The 20,267-nt window shown below is 45.9% G+C and overlaps 3 protein-coding genes across 5 annotated transcripts in view; 1 reads left to right on the top strand and 2 right to left on the bottom strand.

The window, feature by feature from the left end:
* Positions 1-216: 216 nt before the first annotated feature.
* Positions 217-1,505, bottom strand: FAM187A (family with sequence similarity 187 member A). Its single transcript, XM_055398763.2, has one exon. It carries the CDS (start codon positions 1,503-1,505, stop codon positions 240-242), a length of 1,266 nt encoding a protein of 421 aa, XP_055254738.2. The 3' UTR covers positions 217-239.
* Positions 1,506-2,083: 578 nt separating this feature from the next.
* DNAAF19 (dynein axonemal assembly factor 19) lies at positions 2,084-6,336 on the bottom strand. Of its 3 annotated transcripts, none has more exons than XM_055408065.2 (4): positions 6,223-6,336; positions 4,273-4,424; positions 3,775-3,907; positions 2,084-3,108 (listed from the first exon to the last, which is right to left on the bottom strand). In XM_055408065.2, the coding sequence occupies exons 2-4, from the start codon at positions 4,413-4,415 to the stop codon at positions 2,677-2,679; spliced, it is 708 nt and encodes a 235-aa protein (XP_055264040.2). In that variant the 5' UTR covers positions 4,416-4,424; positions 6,223-6,336; the 3' UTR covers positions 2,084-2,676. The 3 variants fall into 3 exon arrangements, with proteins under 3 accessions (XP_055264040.2, XP_055264039.2, XP_055264041.2); XM_055408064.2 differs by having other exon boundaries at positions 6,217-6,326; XM_055408066.2 differs by having other exon boundaries at positions 4,296-4,424; positions 6,223-6,233.
* Positions 6,337-6,430: 94 nt separating this feature from the next.
* EFTUD2 (elongation factor Tu GTP binding domain containing 2) overlaps positions 6,431-20,267 on the top strand; it is a 37,507-nt gene continuing 23,670 nt past the window's right edge. The window contains exons 1-4 of the mRNA XM_055408063.2: positions 6,431-6,665; positions 9,601-9,709; positions 18,462-18,627; positions 19,294-19,372. Of these exons, the coding sequence (XP_055264038.1) occupies positions 9,605-9,709; positions 18,462-18,627; positions 19,294-19,372 (350 nt within the window). The 5' untranslated portion in view covers positions 6,431-6,665; positions 9,601-9,604. The remainder of the gene's footprint in view (positions 6,666-9,600; positions 9,710-18,461; positions 18,628-19,293; positions 19,373-20,267) is intronic.

Here is a 20,267-nt window from a genome sequence, read left to right as displayed (position 1 = left end):
GATAGGTGATAAATATTAGGTTCACTTCTTCCTTCTCTGAGCGTGAAGTCAGAAGACACGTGCACTCCGACTACTTCCATCCTGGACTCAGTTCCCCATCTCCCACCTGTTCAGGCTTCCCTGCTTCCCAGATGAGGTTCCAGACTTGCTCACAAAAATGGGGGGGCAGGGTCACATGCCCCGCCCCCAACCAAGGCATCTGGGACCATTTAACAAACACATTTGAGCACAGCTGGTCTTCAGAGCTGGGGGAGAGAGAGCCTGGGGGAGAAGTTGGGACAAAAGCGGAATAAGTAACAGCAGCAACGACAAAGGTGAACGCTGATAAAGATGACCGTGATGAGCACGTAGCTTATCAGAATGAGCCCCAGGGCGGCCCGAGTCTCGGGGTCAGAGAAGGAGACCCGGTAGCGACCTGGAGATGCCACGCCCAGTCGGAACCCAGCAATGCGCTCGCCCTGCCGCCAGCAATAGTAGATGCCCCGGTCTTCCAGCCGGGTGAAGCGGATGTGGAGATGGTTGCCGTGGTCGATGAACACCCTCATGGACCCGTTGACGCCCTTCAGGTACTGCGTGCGGTAGAGGTACTGGTGGTCCTTGTCCCAGGCCACAGCGTGTTCTGGCCGGGCCCCGGGGCAGGAGATGATGAGTCCGTGGCCCAGCCTCTGCTGGTGGAACTGAATGGGCACCTGGGGCAACCAGGGCCGGCTGCCCACTTTGGACACATAGTTGAAGATGGCCATCACGCCCTCCTGGACCTTCTTCTTCTTCTCGCAGGGCATCAGGCAGCTCCGAACCAGCAGCTCGGGGTTGTGGTCGCTGGCCTTGGCCCGGAGCTGCCTGGGCACAGCCCTCGAACCACAAGACACCACGTTGGGCGGTATCTTGCGGTAGCGGGGAGAGAGGTCCGGGCTCTGCAGGTAGCACAGACCTATACGCCACTGCTCCCCGCGCACCCCGCAGCGGTCACAGGGGGTCCACTCCCAGAAGGTGGTGAAGACGCGGAGGCTCCCGTGGTACTCGTCTTCCAAGGGCTCCTGGCCCTGGTCCTTGAAGGTAGCCACCATCCCCTCACTGCTCTGGATGTCCACGTCGTAGGCGTAAAAGTAGTCCCCCTTGCGGGTGCCGCAGAAATACAAGCCGGAGTCCTCCGGCTGTGCCCGGAAGACCAAGAGGCTGAACATGCGGATGCTGAAGCGGACCAGCATGTCGCTGCCCACGCGCACCTGGGCTGCCTCCGTCAGCACCCGCCCATCGAAGTCCGTCAGCACTTTGGTGTGGCTGCTGCCCAGGTGTTTCTGATAGTACCAGACGACAGCGGACACCTCCTCCGGCTTACAGGAGCAGGGGAGCTCGAAGCTCATGTCGGCCAGGTAGGCCGCGTTGTCAAACATCAGGAAAGCCGGGCAGGGGGTCCTCTGAAAGATGTTCTCATTCTCCACTATTTCAAAGGCCTGGAGGCTCCCCCACGCCCACAGGAGCATAGTGGTGTGGGCCAGGTTCATGCCTGCGCAAGGGAAGGGTCAAAGGGGGCAGGGCAAACCCGAGGCACTAAAGGCCTATGGGGCTTCTATAAATCACTACTGGGAGGAGGCATCTATATGAGGAAAGGATTCAGCAGCCAGAAAATGAAGCAACAGTCTGCAGAGGAAGCTGCCATAGGCAAGGCAGTTGATTACCAGTTAACATACAAGATGCCCTTCTCATGTTCCAGATGTGATCTTGAGGAGAAACCCATTCTAGAATCTGGCTCCCTCTCCCCTTTCTAGAACTCTAGCATTCTAGAACACTGGGTCAGGGGAAGCCGGGAGGAGAAACAAGGGCCCAGGTACAAGTTTGGGAAAATCTCTGCCCTTCCGCTTCAGGCTCTGCCCTGTCTGCCTGCCTGGTGGAAAGGTCTTCCCTTTGGTTAATCTGAGAGTTGAAGGAAACCCTCCCATCTGCACATCTGGCCATCTGAAGATATCTGGGAGACTGGCCAGGCCTGAGCTGAAGGCTTGGGGCTTTCTCAGGCCCAACCTGCATGGGAACTCAGCCCCTGGAGAAAAATATTCCACTTCAAATGAGGTAGCATTTGATCATTTATTGACTAAATGTCCATTCATTGGTTTCCCAGGATGAACTGGGAGATTGGGATTGACCATATGTACACTACTATGTATAAAATAGATAACTAATGAGAATATATATATATATGTACGTATAAATGATTCACTTTGCTATACAGAAGAAACTAACAACATTGTAAGGCAACTATACTCCAATAAAAATCAATTTTAAGAAAAGAACTATGGAGATCAGTATTTGTTGACCATGGAGGATTAACAATTTTGTTTTTTCCTTGTTTTGAGTGGAGGCTGTGATGGGTGGTACCAGTGTTTGGTTGGGTGCTCACCCATATCTCAGGGCCATGGGCTAGCAGACTAGCAGACTCTAAGGGTGGGAAGCAAAAGTCTTTCAGCTTGGCCCTTGACCATCCTGTAGATCTACAAAGCTCAGAATATGAAGCCCCCAAGGGGCTGGGGGAAAAGTGAAAATTCAGTTCCTGCTTTGGTTGTGAAAACTCTAAATCCAAAAGGGAATCAGGTGTGGGCTTCTGATTAAAGTCCCGCAGAGCCCCCAAGACCATCAAAAAATCTGATGACCACTGGGGGCCTCTGAAGGTAAATGGTCCCATTAGTCCACGTGGTATAGCATCAGCAGCCCTTGCAGCAGACGCTCCTCCTCCTGAAGCCCACCCGGCTTCTCCCCCAGACCCTGCCCCTCCGGGCTGGGAGTGCCCATGACCTGCAACTTCTGAAACAAGGCTCTGCAACTCTCTCTCTCTGCACGGCTCATCAGGCTCAGGTTCAGGGTGAAGCGCCCAGTGCTGGCCAGGCTGTGCAGGATCCCCAGCACCGCCCAGAGGTCAGCAGGCCTCACATGATCGGCCAGCGCCACCAGCATCTCCCCTAGAAGTCCAAACCCCACGTCCATCTGGAAGAGGCGGCCCAGCTTCGGACCCCCGAGTTGCAGCAGGGCCTCGTAGCGCTCTGGCCCGCTGCGCAAGTGTCGCCGCCAGTCACGGTAGAACTCAGTTGAGGTCTCAGGCTGGAAGAGCGTTTTCTCCTGGATCACAAAGGAAGGGAAAGAGAGTCCCGAGCTCCTCTAGCTGCTCTGTGACAGCGAGGGGACCCCATGAGGTTTTCAGCTCTGGTATTGGTCTCTGAGCACTGGCATGGCCGCAGTCCCTGTGGGCCTTATTTTCAGATGAAGGAACAGGGGATGGGATGGGGAGGGAGGGTCCCAAGAGGAAAAAATGCAGGCCATGATGTGAGATTCTCAGCTGTACCAGGACTTTCCTGCTGATGAGTGTGGACATAGCCCTGTTCTACAAGTGTAAGTCAGACTTCACTCTGAGAAGGGTGGGGGTGGGAGGTATTTGGAAACTTCAGGAGGAGAAAAAAGAACTCAAGTGTTCAGGATCTGACAGGGTGTATCTCCTTCCCAACTGTGCCAGAGAATCAGACTCTACCATATAACCCAAGGCAGGGCACCCCAAATCTGATCTGGGAATGCAAGCCAAGGGCTGATGGACAGGGGCCTGCCAATTACACCTTTCTGACTTGATCTGGCAGGTTTGAGTCTCATCACCCACCAGTTGCTTTTCTTTCTGGAATTGGGAGGCAGAAGGTTGCTTCTGTTGGCTTTACATGAGACACAAGGAAAATGTATATGTTGTAAAAAGATAGGACGGGAGGCTGAGGGCAGAGACTCCTGCTGGGCCTCACCTACCAGGGAGATTTCAGTGATTTCATCCTGGGAAGGCCTTCCCTGACTAGTGTGACAGTTCCAGGGCACAGGCCTCTTTCCTCCCATCTTGTCCTTCTGTTCCAGCGGCTTCAGATGTGATGCAAGGACGATACCCCTATGAGAAAAGGCCAGAGATTAGGGGATGGACCTTATGCTGCCTGTAAGTATGAGGTGGCTGGACTCTGCATGAAACAGGCTGAACCTGTTGGCAAGCCCCTATGAGAAAAATAACAACAGCAAAAGTAACTGATAACTTTTGAGCACTTCCCATGTGTTACGTATCGTGCTCAGAATCTTATGTGCAATGTTTAATCATGATGAATAGTGGCTCAGATAGGGAAAATAATTTGCATAAGATCACACACGTAGCAGAAGGTAGGGCTAAGACTGAGCCCAGAATGGTCTGACGCCAAGTGCATGCTCTTATCCACTATAGTAAACCAGAACAGGAGAGCCTGAGAAAAATGGCATTAAGCTGACCTGAATTCCTCATAGGAAGCTACCTTCTGTTCCACTGCCCGTAACTTGGCAGCATTCTCCCGTTTGTACTTCTCATCAGCAGTGAGTGCAGCCTGCAGCTCTTTCTCCAAAGCCTTGAAGTTGATGATGTCATTCCTTTTCATGGCCCCTGCCTAGGAAGGCAAAGGAAATGAATGTCAAACAGAAGACGAACATCAGGGATGGGAGGGCGGTGGGCGTTTGCATCTGGATTCTTTGCCAGCCAACAAAATGACCCCAAAGCACTCTGGATAACTACTTATCTTTGGGGGTGTTACAAAAATCTAGTTCTCTGTTTTACAGAGGGGAGCTGAGTCGCACAGTGAGGTCTTGCTTAAGATTTGTTGTCGCTGAAAACAGTCTTGACTTTCAATTTAGTGCCTTATCTTAATTTTGTTCTCTGCCTCTGAAAATATTTTTTAATTGGAATTTAATTGACATTAAATGTTATATTAGTTTCAGGTGTACAACACAGTAATTCAACATTTATATACATTACCAGATGATCACCACAATTAGTTACCATCTGTCATAATTTAAGAGTTATTACAATATTATTGACTTATTCCCTATTCTGTATGTTACATTCTCATAACAATATATTTTATGGCTGGAAGTTTGTGCCTCTCAATCTATTTCATCCATCCCCCCCCACCTTCCCCTGTAGCAACCACCAGTGTGTTCTCAGTATCTTTGACTCTGTTTTCCTTGTTTTGTTTTTTAGATTTTGCATATAAGTGAAATAATGCAGTATTTAACTTTCTCTGTCTTAAAATACCCTGTAATACTCTATAACACCTTAGCATAACACTCTCTAGGTCCATCCATGTTGTTTCAAATAGCAATTTTTCATTTTTTTTTATTCTGTCTCTAAAAATATTTTAGTATTGGTGCTTTGGCTGAGGAAGCATTTCGATTTCAGAATTTCGTTCCTTCACATTTCCACAAGGACTCACTATATACAAGTTGCTATAGAGGCCCTTACACAAAATCAGAACTACTGTAAGCTATTCTTGAGCCCAGGGATAAAAATTCACCCATTGCTAAGTTAAGCATTAGTCGTTCTATCCTGTCGCAGCTGCGACTCCATGGATTGTAGCCCACCAGGAGGCTCTGTCCATGGAATTCTCCAGGCAAGAATACTGGAGTGGGTTGCCATTCCCTTCTCCAGTGTATGTTCCCGATCCAGGGATCCAACCCGGGTCTCTCTCACACTGCAGGCAGATTCTTTACGATCTGAGCCACCAGGGAAGCACCCATCCTTAAATGTCTTTTAAGGAGGAAAGATACTTTCCACCTGCAACCAGATGCAATGACTGAGCAGGAAATCAAGTAGACGCGACAGAGGAAGGGGCTTAATGATTCCCGTTCTCAAATCCCTCTGTCCAGCCCAAGGCTGGAGCATAAATCCCTAGGTACTCGGGTAACCTCTTTAGTTCTGTCTATGCACTTCTGCAACTTCCACGTGTCTGAGGCTGATTGATTCGTTCTATAGGGAGATCACCTATACGAGTTTTAATCTTGGATCCGCATTTACTGCGGTGAGACCCTTCTGAACCTTACTACTAGTGCTCCGAGCTATTAGCTAAAGATCACGTGGCGAAGTCATCCCCACCAAGCTCCTCAGTCCCTGGGATTTCCCAGGCAAGAATACTGGAGTGGGTTGCCATTTCCTCCTCCAGGGCATCTTCCTGACCCAGGTCTCCAGCACTGCAGGCAGATTCTTTACCGTCTGAGCCACCAGGGAAGCCCCAACACGGAAGCAGGAGGTCTAAAACCAACCGTCCACCCTAACATGGGTAAGCGAAAGACCAAGAAGTAGGGTGGGCTGGCCAGGAAATGAACTCAGGTGTCCTGACTCCTGCCTAGTTCTGAACCTTGCCCAATCACTGAAAATCTAGAACAGCTAATCCCCCTGCCCCCGACCTTCACCCCAGCAGCCGGGGCCTCGATTTCCTTTCTTTCTTTGAGGATGCCCAGATACTGCCGGACAAAGTCAGCTCAGCGTAGACCACTTCCAGCAGCTGTGGTTGCCCAGCAACTGCTACAACAGCCTCCCACGTGACCGCCCCGAAGGCCCCCGGTCAGGGTGGCCCAGAGGCGCCTGATCAGATTCACGCGTCCTCAGGCCTCGCTTTCTTTGGAGGAGCCCACGCCGTGGTTTGGGGACCCACAGTTCCTCTTCTCAGGTTCCTGTGTCCGCAGCCGGGATTCCTCCGAGCTGGTCCACAGGCAGAGGGCTGCCCTCCCGGGAAGAAACGCGACCGCGGCGCCTGTGGGGTCCTTCCGGACGGCGGGCGCAGGCGGTGAGGCGGCGTGGGGCGGAAGCACGGTCTCCAGCGGCCGACCCGGAGTTTTTGGCTGAGCAGAAGGAGGTGAGTGGCGCTGCTTAGCGTCAGGGGAGGCTTGCACTGGTGGAATGGGAAATTAAATGTCAGATCTGGAAGAGATGCTATATGTTATATGCCACTTTCATTTTACAGATGGGTAAATTGAGGCGTGGAGTAGGATAGAGAATGAAAGCCCGCCCGTTCCCCCGGCCAACAGATTCGTGGGTTCCCTGCGTGTCGTCCGTCTATAAAACCCTTTCCCTGGGCAGGGGTCGTTCTTGGAGTGTCTATTCCCCTATCTTACTTTCTCTTCCAACTGCGCCGCCTTCACTTCTCTATCAAGCTCCCTCCGTCGTTACTCTGTGTTCCTTTGAAGCCTGCATTGTAGCGGGAAGCAGCAGTGAAGTTTGGTACCGAAATTCACTAGTTTTGTGCAACTGTGGGCAGGTCAGCTATCTTCTCTGTGCCTTGTTGGAGCCATACATTTCGTCATTCAGCAAGTGGTTCTGTTTTGTGCCAGGGACCCTTTTAAGTGAAAACAAACAAAACCAGTCCTTGCTTAAACTGTAGTTGCAGAGGTGAAGGTAAATACACGAATAGGTACTTGTCAGCTAATGATAAATGTCAATAAAAATAATAAAACATTGAAAATAGGGGTTGGAGAGTGTATGTGTGGGAGAGGAGTTTTTTAGAGTGACAAGGGAAGGTTTCTCAGAGAAGGTGCTGTTTTAGTAGAGACCTGAGTGAGATGAAGGAACAAGGTATACATGCCCAAGGGAAGAGCATTTTGGAAGAGAAGAGTAAGTGCAATGGCCCTGGAGCAGAAATGACTTGAATTATTTCATGAACAGCCTTGTGTAGAAATTTCTGCAGTCATTTCATGGGTGTCTTGGGAGAATGAAATGTGCACAGAGATGATAGCTCTTTGGAAATAAAAAGAATATGCATATGAAAGTTTCCGTGGTTATTTACATTTACTTATTAGTAGTGTTCTTAATTCTCAATTTCATCCACAATCAGCACTCAACAAGGGGCACTGAAGGAGGTGGAGGGATTACACTTGTGGAAGAAATACCAGTATCTCAAAATAGAACGTTCTGGTCAGTTAACGTTTATCCGGTGCCTACTTATGTGAAGTGCTGTCTTGGGCACTGGCACATGGGCACAAGGAGCACAGGGTTCCTGTTTTCAAGAATGGCTAAAAAAGTTTGTTTGTTTTTTTTTTAACTAAAAAATACAAATAAAACAGACAAAAGAATGGCTAAAAAATAATGCCAGCTAATATTGATTGATTCAGGAATCATGATGAATTCTTTACATAGCCTATTTTGTTTAATTCTCATAACGCTTTATGTGATGAAAATTAATTACTTTATTTTCCAATTGAAGAAACAGGCTTGAAGAGGTGAATAACTTTCTTAAAGTGACATAGTTATCATAGTTATTAAGTGACAGAGTTTGGATTCAAATCTAGGTCTGCCAGTTCCAGAGCCCTGACCAGTAACCCATGCTCTGGTCTGTTGTCTGTTACTTGTAAGCTGTAGAGTTGTTGTTGAGGGTAATTAGTGCAGTTAACCACCATTGATGACAGAAGTAAATGCTGATAAAGACACAAAAGGCTGTAGCTCATAGGTGAGTGAGAAATTGAGGCTCTAGGAAGACTTGAAGGAAATGGTCTTTGAACAGTTATTTTGATTATTAACTGCAGAGAGAAAACAAGTAGCTTTATACAGTGGAAAGGCCTGGTAGACACCACCATAATCAAGTGGTTAAGTTAACATCACCACTGATGGAAGAAATTAAAATCATATGCCACTTGTTAGGAGTTGCACTGAAAAGAGCACAGCCTCACTACTGTGATATTCTTACTGAAAAAAAAAAAAAAGAGCATAACTTGACTCTAATCATGAGGAAACATCAGACAAACTTAAATTCAGGAACATTCTACAAGCTCACTAGCCTATAATCTTCGAAAGTGTCAAGTCATAGAAATCAAGGAAAGGCCAAGGATTGTTCCAGATTGAAAGAGACTAAAGACATGATAGCCAGGTGCAAGCATAGAATCCTTTCCTGTGCAGGACATTAGTGGAACAATTTCTGAAACTTGTCTGGGGGCCTGTGGATTAGGTGTAGTAGTGTGTCAGTATTTTCTGATTTTGATGGTTGTTTTGTGGTTATGTAGAAGAATGTCCTTGTTTGTAGGAATCACATGCACTGAGAGCAGGGGTTGGCAAACTTTGTCTGTTAAGGGCCAGATAGTAAATATTTTAGGCTCTGAGGGCCCTATATTCTCAGAGGCAGCTACTCAGCTGTTACAGGGTGAAAGCAGCCACAGACAGTATTAAAAAAACGGGCATGGCTGTGTTCTAGTAAAACTGTTTTCATAGACACTGAAATTTGAATTTCATAGAACTGATTGTCATGTATCATGAAATACTATTCTTTTGACTTTTTTTTCCAACTGTTTAAAAATATTAAAAAAAATCATACCTTCCAGGCTGTTATGAGAACAGCCAGATTTGGCCACAGGCTATAGTTTACCAACTCCTGCACGTCTGAGGATGTGATGAGACATTGTATCAGCAACTTATTCTCAAATAACTTACGGAAAAGTGATGTGCACTGTTTTTGCAACTTCCTATATGTAATTATTTTAAAATTTAAATTCTTTTAGTATAAAAGGAAAAAACAAGTGGGCTGGGACTTCCCTGGCAGTCTAGTGGTTAGGACCGCATGCTTCTACTGCAGGGGGCGTGGGTTTGAGCCCTGGTGGAGGGGAGGGGAAAAAGTGGGCAAAGTGTATGTAAACAGACACCGGATTAGGACAGAGAGGAGAGACAGGTACAGGGCTTTAGAGGAGGAGTTGGTGGGTTGATGTAACTGGAGAGGAGAATGTGTGAAGGGATATGGTCAACCATAGGCTAGGGTGGAGGCCTTGGTTCCCTCACCAGCATCTAACTTTTCTCTTGTTGAATTTTAGCACCATGGATACAGACTTGTATGATGAGTTTGGGAATTACATCGGACCAGAGCTTGATTCCGATGAAGATGATGATGAATTGGGCAGAGAGACCAAAGATCTTGATGAGGTAAAGCTAATATATTACTTTGCCTCATCTCTGTTTTTAAAGAAGCAATGAAGTAGTGAATCTTCTGTGCTCCCTTAGTTCAGTTCAGTTCAGTTCAGTTCAGTCGCTCAGTCGTGTCCGACTCTCCGCGACCCCATGAATCACAGCACGCCAGGCCTCCCTGTCCATCACCAACTCCCGGAGTTCACTCAAACTCATGTCCACAGAGTCGGTGATGCCATCCAGCCATCTCATTCTCCGTCGTCCCTTTCTCCTCCCGCCCCCAACCTTTCCCAGCATCAGAGTCTTTTCCAGTGAGTCAACTTGTCGCATGAGGTGGCCAAAGTATTGCAGTTTCAGCTTTAGCATCAGTCCCTCCAATGAACATCCAGGATTGATCTCCTCTAGAATGGACTGGTTGGATCTCCTTGCAGTATAAGAGACTCTCAAGAGTCTTCTCCAACACCACAGTTCAAAAGCATCGATTCTTCGGTGGTCAGCCTTCTTCACAGTCCAACTCTCACATCCATACATGACCACGGGAAAAACCATTGCCTTGACTAGACGGACCTTGGTTGGCAAAGTAATGTCTCTGCTTTTTAATATACTATCAAGGTTGGTCATAACTTTCCTTCCAAGGAGCAAGCGTCTTTTAATTTCATGGCTGCAATCAGCATCTGCAGTGATTTTGGAGCCCAAAAAAACAAAGTCTGACACTGTTTCCACTGTTTTTCCATCTATTTCCCATGAAGTGATGGGACCAGATGCCATTAGTAACCTATATTTATCTCTAACATTGTCCTTTTTATAATTATTATGATTTAATTTGGTTCCTACACTGCCCCTGAGAATACTTGAAGTTCCAAAGGAGAATATAAGGTAATTTCATTGGTAGGGTGGTTTTATGTTCTGCGTTCTAGTTCTTCAGGTAGTAGCTCTTCTTCCATTTTCTTGAAGTGCCTTTTGGCTATCATGAATAGTTCTAACTTAGAAAAGGTAGTCAGCTCTTTCGAGGGCTGCTGTCCTGGGAGCTCCCTCATAAACTCAGGTTTTAAAGATGCATAGGGACTTCCCTGGTGGTCCAGTAGTTAAGAATCACCTGCCAACGCAGGGGACATGTGTTTGATCCGTGATCCAGGAAGATTCCACAATGCTGTGGAGCAACTAAATCCGTGCGCCACAACTACTGAGCCAAAGCCCAAGGGCCCTTAAGCCGCAACTAGTGAAGCCTGCCTGAAACGAGAAGTCTGTGCCCCACAATGAAGAGTAGCCCCCACCCGCTGCAACTCGAGAAAGCCTGCGAGCAGCAGTGAAGAATAAATGAAATAAAAAATACATAAAATCAGTAGAAAGGGAAGGCACAGATTCCTGTGCCTCCTCTTCAGGAGCGTTACAGAGGATGGAATGGTTCAGAATGGTTTGAGGCTTGCAGAAGACACCAAAGGCGGCTTTTATGTTGTAACACTGTTTAGAGCAAAATGAGTCAGAAGCACACTGATGAGCCCACTGCTCCTCAGTGGAGGCTTGATATTAATGGGACAGCAGAAGAGCAGGAGAAAAGTCCTGACTGCCATTTGTCTTATTCATCAGAGAAAGTGTCCTTCAAACCAGAAAAAATAGAATAAACACTGGAAAAAGAAAATTGAAACCATGTAGGTGAAAAGGGAGTAGCTCGCACCTTTAGATGAGTTCAAGTCTCCAGGCCCCAGATGAATTGTATCCTGGGTGGGATGGTGGGGGAGACATCGCAGAGGTAGACTAGTAAGCTTAAGAAAACGAGGCATGGCCATGGTACTAAAAAGTGAATCGGGCAACTCCTACTTTTCAAAGGAAGATAAGGTACTGCCTTCAGAAACTATGGACCAGTGAGAGCTACGCATCCATGGTAAAAATTATGGAAGGAATTTTAGAACAGATGACTGTTGAACACTTAGGAAGCCAGGATGAGTTTTTATAATAAATTTCTCTTGATCCCACTGCTAGATATAAGTCATAGGTATGTTGTGGATATTATGTATATCCTGGTTTGGGCAAGGCATTTTTATTTTTTAACAAACCAGTTTTTTCTTTTTAAAAATATTTTAAAGAAATTATTTTTTATTATACAAGTAACTCAAGAATCCAGTTCAAGCCAAATAGGAAGGCTTCTTTGGTCCTCATTTCATTTCACTTCCTTTCCCCACTGTAATTCATGATGTCCTTATGGAAAGACAATGGGCTGAGTTACAATACAGTTTGGAGAGGTTCCAGCCAGTTGAACAGTGGTACCCAGAGAGTGTTAGTTACTGGATCATTACCAGAGCTCTTGTGACATAACCCGGGCATCCATGCTTGGTCCTGTCCTTTTTAATCTTTTTATCAGTGACTTAGATGAAGATAGAGAAGAGAGGTGTATAAGATTTCACATGACACAGGCCAGTATTCTGGATGCATGCTCAGTTGCTAAGTCATGTCCAACTCTATGACCCTATAGACTACAGCCCGCCAGGCTCCTCTGTCCATGGGATTCTCCAGGTAAGGTGGGTTGCCCTACAGGGGATCTTCCCAACACAGGGACCAAACCCGCATCTCTTACGTCTCCTACATTGGCAGGCAGATTCTTTACCACTGAGCCATCTGGTATATATGTATATCCTGGTGTGTATATGTGTGTGTGTGTATATATATATTCTGGTATATATCCAGACAGTATACTGGATAACAGAATCTAATTCTTGATAATCAGAATTCTTGAACTTGAATCTTTGAATACTGAGCTAAATGAAGTCCATGAAGTCATTCAGTATTTGTCAAGCACTTACTATTTGCAGGAAATCCTGATGCAGAAGGGAGCCAAGGCACTATCCATGCCCTCCAGGCACAGGCTCCTTGCCAGGAGAGATGAAGTACAAGCAAGGTTTATAATAGGATACAAGGAAGGACAAGCACCGTTTAAGCCCTAGTAGCTTGTATCTGTAGGGACGTCTCTGGTGGTCCAGTGGCCGAGACTCTGTGCTTCCAGTTCAGGGGACCCTGATTCAATTCCTGGTCAGGAAACTACATCCCACATGTCACAACTAAGATTTCACATGCCCCAACTAAAGATTCTACATGTGGTTGTTCAGTTGCTCGGTGGTGTCCGACTCTTTGAGACTCTTTGCTGTGGACCGCAGCATGCCAGACTTCCCTGTCCTTCACCATCTCCCGGAGCTTGCTCAAACTCATGTCTGTTGAGTTGGTGACGCCATCCAGCCATCTCCTTTGTCATTCCGTTCTTCTCCTCCTGCCTTCACTCTCTCCCAGCATCAAAGTCTTTTCCAGTGAGGTGGCTTTTCCCATCAAAGTGGCCAAAGTATTAGAGCTTCAGCATCAGTCCTTCCCATGAATATTCAGGGTTGATTTCCTTTAGGATTGACTGGTTCGATCTCCTTGCTGTCCAAGATCCCTCATACTGCAAAGAAAATCAAAGATCCCTCCTGCATGCTGCAGCTAAGACTTGGCACAGCCAAATGAAAATAATTTTTAAAAAACTCATATTTTTAGTAATAATATATAAGAAAGGGTCATTCCTGGCTAGATCGACCACGAAAAATACCTGAGGAAGTCACGTTCAAAGTGGACCTGAAGAATGGGTAGGCATCTGTGGGGAGAGAGTAGAATCATTAGTGATTGCCCAGGCTGGGGGCGGGAACTAGGTGGGTAATGACTAAAGGGTACAAGGGTTTTAGGTGGGGGGTGATAAAAATAATCTAAATTTGAATGTGGTGATGGTTACCCAGCTGTGAGTATACTGAAAACCATTGAACTGTAGGCAAATTGTGTGGCATGTGATTTATATCTCACTAAAGCTGTTAACAACAACATAAACTAAAAATAAAAGCCGGGGGGAATGGTTAAGCAATGTCTGAATGTTTTCATCTCAGTCCAGAGGGTTGAGGGAATCATACTCTAGTTGAAGCTCCTCAGTATCATGGCTTGGGCAAGGCTCTCTCCTTATTTAATGAATTCATGAATTCCTTTCTATTTCATTCTTAGACCCGTTACCACAGTAATTCTAGTGTACACATGCTTTTTTTATTTGTAGATGTTTCAAAGTGTGTATAGTTGCATGGTGCGCCTGAACTTTTTTTCCAATCTTTGTTTCTTTGGTTGCGCTCTTAGTTGTAGCACAGGAGATCTTTGACCTTGTGGCATCTGGAATCTAGTTCCTGACCAGGGCTCGAACCCAGGCCTCTTGCACTATGAGCACAGAGTCTTTGCCACTGGACCACCAGGGAAGTCCCTCTGCACGTGTATTTTTAATGTAGGTAAATGGTATCATGTTGTCTACATCATTCTGTTTCTTGCTTTTGCCACTCAGTCTTGTGGTGAGTGATGTATTTTTAGGATCCATCCCTGTTGCTGTGTGTCTGTCTAGTTTGTGGCATCTGATTGCTGCTCTATTCTCCCTGGTGTATATCACCCAGGATACCTGCCAGCAGCCTTCCCTCATCACAGATAATAATGCGGTGAATATTCTCAGGTATATCCCGTTATGCTCCATGTGAACATTTCTGGGGGTTATATTATATTCCCTGAAGCAGAGTTGCTGATGATAGGATTGTATATATACTTAATGTGTTTTTACTGTTAGGTTACTCTTCAGTGTGGCTGTACTCATCCATACTCTTTCTAGCAGGATGAGAATCCTATAGCCTCCTAGTCCACATAGGTGCGTAGATTTTTTTTTTTTAAACACTTTTTATGGAGGTGTGTAACAGTGAAGAGCTTCCCTGGTAGCTCAGCTGGTAAAGAATCCACCTGCAGTGTAGGAGACCCCAGTTCGATTCCTGGGTTTGGAAGATCCCCTGAAGAAGGGATAGGCTACCCACTCCAGTATTGGGCTTCCCTGGTGGTTCAGATGGTAAAGAATCGCCTGCAGTGTGGGAGACCTGGGTTTGATCCCTGGGTTGGGAAGATCCCTTGGAGGAGGGCATGACAACCCAATCCAATATTCTTGCCTGGAGAATCCCCATGAACAGAGGAGCCTGGTGGGCCACAGTCCATGGGGTTGCAAAGAGTTGGACATGCAGTGAAGAGATACATAGGATTTTAATAATGGAGATGGGGAAGAAGGAAGGCTCTTCTAGAAAAGAGTGGAGTTTGCAGGAACCAAAAGGTTTTGTTATTTTACCTTAATCCTTTCTTGACCCCAGAGCTCCCTTCCGTTGCCTCCCATTTCCCTGTTTCCCAATTTGGCTCATCTCTGAAGAGTAGTTACTTGCTGTCTCCAAATCCTTTTCTCCCTTTTTTTTCCTCAAACCTACTTCTGTTCTTTGCCTCTCCCATTCCACGGAGATGGCTATCGTCAAGGTCATCAGTGACCTCTGTGTCAGACCCCATCCTCACCCTACCTGCCCTGCACGCAGCATCTGACCCAGCTAATTACTCCCTCTTTAAAACACTGTCTTCCCTGGACTTCCAGGGAACCTCTGGACTTCCCTTCTCTCTTCTGGCTGGTCCTTCTCTGTCTTTGCTGCTGGTTCCTCCTCATCTCCTTGACCTCCTAACTGTCAACAGGTCCCAAAGCTCCATTACTGATACCTGTTTTCTGTCTACACTCACTCACCTGCTCATCTTATCCAGTATATCAGATACCTTCTGTTACCCGAGGACCCTCAAATGTTATCTCCAACCTGGACTTTGCTCTTGAACCTCAGGTGGTATGTCCAGCTTCATATTTGGCATCTCTATTTGATATCTAATATAGCATCTCAGGGCTTCCCTGGTGGCTCAGAGGTTAAAGCGTCTGCCTCCAATGCGGGAGACCCAGGTTCGATCCCTGGGTCGGGATGATCCCCTGGAGAAGGAAACGGTAATCCACTCCAGTATTCTTGCCTGGAGAATCCCATGGACGGAGAAGCCTGGTAGGCTACAGTCCACGGGGTCGCATAGAGTCGGACACGACTAAGCGACTGAACGGAACGGAACGGATAGCATCTCAAACTTAGCATATCTAAGACCTAAACACAGAACTTCTCCACCCCGTCTCCTGCCTCCAATTACTGTTACTGTCTTCCTCATCTCAATAAAGACAATACATTCCCCAGATCAAAAACCTTGCCTCTTTTTTTTTCATTCCATTTGAATTCACTGGAAAATATTTTTGACTCTATCTTTAAAAATATATGCAGAAATAGGAAAAAAAAAAAGGAAAGGAAAAAATAAATATATGCAGAATCCAAGCTCTTCTGACCACCCTCCCAGCTGCTTCTCTGATGTAAGTCACTGTTGGTGCCATCTCTCTCCTACTTCACTGCAGTAGTCTTCTATCTAATCTCCCTCCTTCCAGTATATTCTCAGTATGAGAACCAGAGTGATTCTTCTAAAACAAAAGTTCTCCTCTGCTCAGAACTTCTAGAACCGGACCTCTCAGCCTTGCTACTGTTGACATCTGGGGCCAGGTAATTCTTCATTGCAAGAGCTGTCCTGTGTTTTATAGGATATTGACCAGCATCCCTGGCTCATGCCCACTAGGTCCCCCCACACACACACCCAGTGGTGACAACCAGAAATGTCTTCAGATGTTGCCAAATGTTTCCCGGAAGGCAAAATTGCCTTTGTTGAGAAGCACTGCCATAAAGTCAGATCACTTAGAATGATGCAGAGGATCCGACATGATCACCTGCTGTGTGATCTCAGCTCATGCTGTTCCCCTGTTACTTACTGAACTCCCACCATCCTGTCTTCCAACAGGAAACTGGGCTGTCTTGTGAGTAAATGCTATTATTATTGGAAGTATTCAACAGGGGCAGGAATATGTAGAAAGGCTTCCTTCATTTGATAGAGTTGGCTGTGTGGCAGGCTGCAAATTGAACATACAGAGTTGACTAGTTCTTACAGAGCTCCTGTCCTGTGGGATTCCTGATGTGTGAGACGCAGGGCAGGGTCCAGAAAAGTGCCTTCCATCTGCATCCACTTGTGACCAGTGGCCCTTAAGAAAGGGTTAGTTTTTGTTTTTTTTTTCTTGGTTAAGATACATAGATTTATTTCTTTGTTATATCAGCTGACAGGGCCTCTAAGCAATTCCCTGATGGCTCAGTAGTAGAGAATCTGCCTGCCAGTGCAGGAGACTCGAGTTCGATCCCTGGGTCGGGAAGATCCCCTGGAGAAGAAAATGCCAACCCTCTCCAGTATTCTTGCCTGGAGAATCCCATGGAGGGAGGGGCCAAGGGGCTTCAGTCCATGGGGTCACGAAGAGTCAAACTTAGGAACTAAACAAGAACAATGTAGCGCATGCCTAGTGCCCAGGTCTCGGTTCTGTAATACCGCTCTCCAGTGAAGGAACTGTGACTCCTTACATCAATGGCTAACTCTGGACAAGAAAAACATGAGACGAACCTGGAGCAACTTCTGGTGCTGTAAAGTAAGACGTGTTTAAAAACAACAACCACACAACAATGGAGGCATACTGAAGGGACACAGGAGCCGATTGTTAAGAGCTCCCAGTGACCAAAGATGCAACAGTTTGAACAAAATTTAAGTATTACTAGATTCTTTCTCAAAGCATAAAATGAATATTCATGAGCTCATAATGGTAGAAATTAATAAATGAAGAGGCTAGTTTCTTTCCGTAAAATTTCAATTAACTGATGTAAACATTCCACCCCTAAGAATACCACAACTCTACACTGCTCTATATAAAATAGACAACCAATAAGAACCCATGGTATAGCCCAAGGAACTTCACGCAATACTCTGCAGTGACCCAGATAGGGATAGAATCTCAGAAAGAGTGGATTTGTGCATGGGTGTAACTGATCCACCTCGCTGCACAGCAGAAACCAGCACAATGCTGCATCCAGCTGTTCACCAACAAAAATTTAAAAAACGAAAACATAATTCCCCTCCTCTTAAGTGTAGGCTGTACATGGTGACTTCATTCCAAAGAGGACAATATTGGGGAAGGAGGGTAACTTTACAGTGCAAAAACCTGCAAACAAGACCTTGGCTCGGTGATCAAGGTTAACATCAACAGTAATAAGTCATGTTGAGAGTATATATCCTTGATGTGGGGTGAAAGTGGTGCTGTCCTCTGTGGTCATCCTTTCAAAATCCCTTAAAGTTTTAAGATCCCCAAGTCCTACTTATGAGAAAAACTCAAATTCATTGAAAAACTTTCTATAAAATGCCTTACTCAAAACTGGAGGTCATCAAAAACAAGGAAAGTCAGAGAAACCTAAGAAGACATGATCACTCAGTGTAGTGTCCTCACTGTAGTGGGATCCAGATTGTTTTTCTTTGTGTGACTTCTTAGGCACTGAGCCACCTTTTTGTGTCCCTTTGGTGCCTGTAGAATTTATTCCCCTGGGGTTTTCTTTTCATTACTTGGTGGCACAATGGCTGTCACACCTCTGAGGTGCCAATGGAGGAAAGTTTCTCACTCAGATCAAGGCATCTAATAACTCTCTGCACAAACTATCTGCCACTAATTTCCTGTCTTCAGGAGGGTTAAGAATGTTCTACTTTCAAGTCCTGTAGCTGCATCTGCCCAGAGTCCACAGCTGGCCCCTCTGCACATGTCCCAAGAAAGGATTCATTTGAATCGGGGAGTGGTCTATGCCCATGGCTTACAGTCTTCTCGTTGTGGAGGATCATGCAAGAGTAGAACCCGCTTTGCTGACTCCTTAGTGCGAAACTTAAGAAGCTGCCAGGCGTGTGAGGTTATTGCTTTTAACTCAGGTATTGTAGTCAGTCACTGAGCAGGAAGAGGGCGTGCCTCTTCCAAACTCCTTCCTGCTTTTGCTTTCTTCAGGTCGATGAGGACGAGGACGACGATGATGTGGGTGATCACGACGAAGACCACCCTGGGATGGAGGTGGTGCTGCACGAGGACAAGAAGTACTACCCTACAGCTGAGGAGGTATATGGTCCTGAAGTGGAGACCATAGTTCAGGAGGAGGACACCCAGCCTCTCACAGGTGAGTCGGAGGCACTGGGTTGTAGGAGGTAAAATCAAAATTGGAAAACTTCTTTTGACAGAAGCAGTCTGAAAAAGTTCAGTGATGAACTGACTAATTTTTCTTTCAGGTGCTATTTCTGGATTGAGATTCAGTTAACCCTGCTTTGATATTCAATAAAACAGCTCATTACTAAACAAATATGAGTCACTTCTTTATCTAATATCTGTTTCGGTTCCCGAAGACTGTTTTTAAGTTCCCCCTCCAGTCTGTTATGTTTTTCTTTTCCCATCCAGATAATGCCAGTTCCTTTAACCAGTCCTGTTAATGATTATATTCCACTTCCTTAGTAATTTCCGTTGATCTTCTGGAAAGTAGTTGCATTTTATAAATTAAGGGGGAGTTCTGAGCTGCATTCACCTCATCCTGTCCTGTATCCAGTCCCTCTCCCCTCCTCCCACAAAATGAAGTCCAAACACCTCAGTCCCCAGTTCAGGATCCCTCACTGTCTCGTGCCAAATAGCATTCCCAGAACTTTCGCAACCTGAGTGGTCCTCAAGAATAATATAAATTGGTGTCCTATATCATCCATTCCAAAAGCTGAGTCTCATGGAATAGGGCCATTTATTTTTACGCTTTATGCCTACCTGTACATCACTCCTTTTTTTTTTTTTTCCTTTCTCCTAGAACCCATTATTAAGCCAGTGAAAACCAAGAAATTCACTCTGATGGAGCAGACATTACCTGTCACGGTGTACGAAATGGAGTAAGTTACAAGGTCTTACGGCCTCTGCATGAATATCGTGGGTTCGTTTTCTCACGGAGGTTGGAGATAGTTTGTGGTTGAAGTAGCCAGGGAGTTGGGGGCAAGAGGGGGTGAGAGCAGTGGCATCCATTTGTGCCTGAGTCACTTTACTGACTTCTCTCTGTGACCAGGTTCAGCTCTGTGGCTGCTTGCTGCCAGATCTAGTCTGACAGCGTCCAGCTTTATTTGGTAGGTAAAAGGGCATATCCATGAGCTGTTTCTTATTTATTAATTAATTGTTTAAAAATTGAGGTACAGTGTTGTGTTAGCTTCCAGTGTACAGCTCAGTGATTCAGATTCTTTTCCCTTGTATGTTATTACAAAATACTGAGTATAGTTTCCTGTGCTGTACAGTAGGTCCTTGTATATACTAGTGTTTATATGTTAATCCCAGACTCCTCTAATTTATCACCCTTTTCCTGTTTGGTAACCGTAAGTTTGTTTTCTATGTCTGTGAGCCTATTTCTGTTTTGTAGATAAGTTCATCTTTTTTTTTTTAATTCTACATACAAGTGATATCGTGTGATATTTGTCTTTCTCTGTCTGGCTTACTTCACCTAATATGATAATCTCTAAGTCCATCCATGATGCTGCACCAGTGAATTATCGTGAAAGCAAAAATCGCTTCCTACTATTTGCCAAAATTTTCCATCATCTTATATGGTTGCTGAGATATTTAGGCTCAGTCTTAACTTTCTTTGTGGCTCTCCTACAGATCTCAGCTGTTTTCTCTTCTTCCAGACCTTTAGTTTGGTATTGGAAGCCTGCCTCTGAGACAGACTGGGTATTGTAATTATCATTGTTAGGGCCACTAGAACCTATTTTGACTTGGTATGGTTGCTGAGTATTTTGGGAA

Source organism: Moschus berezovskii, chromosome 20, assembly GCF_049115385.1.
Source record: "Moschus berezovskii isolate FMDL1 chromosome 20, NW_MosBer_1.0, whole genome shotgun sequence".
Lineage (NCBI taxonomy): Eukaryota > Metazoa > Chordata > Mammalia > Artiodactyla > Moschidae > Moschus > Moschus berezovskii.
The sequence above is the reverse complement of the archived record's forward strand: the minus strand, read 5'-3'. Positions and strand labels throughout refer to the sequence as shown.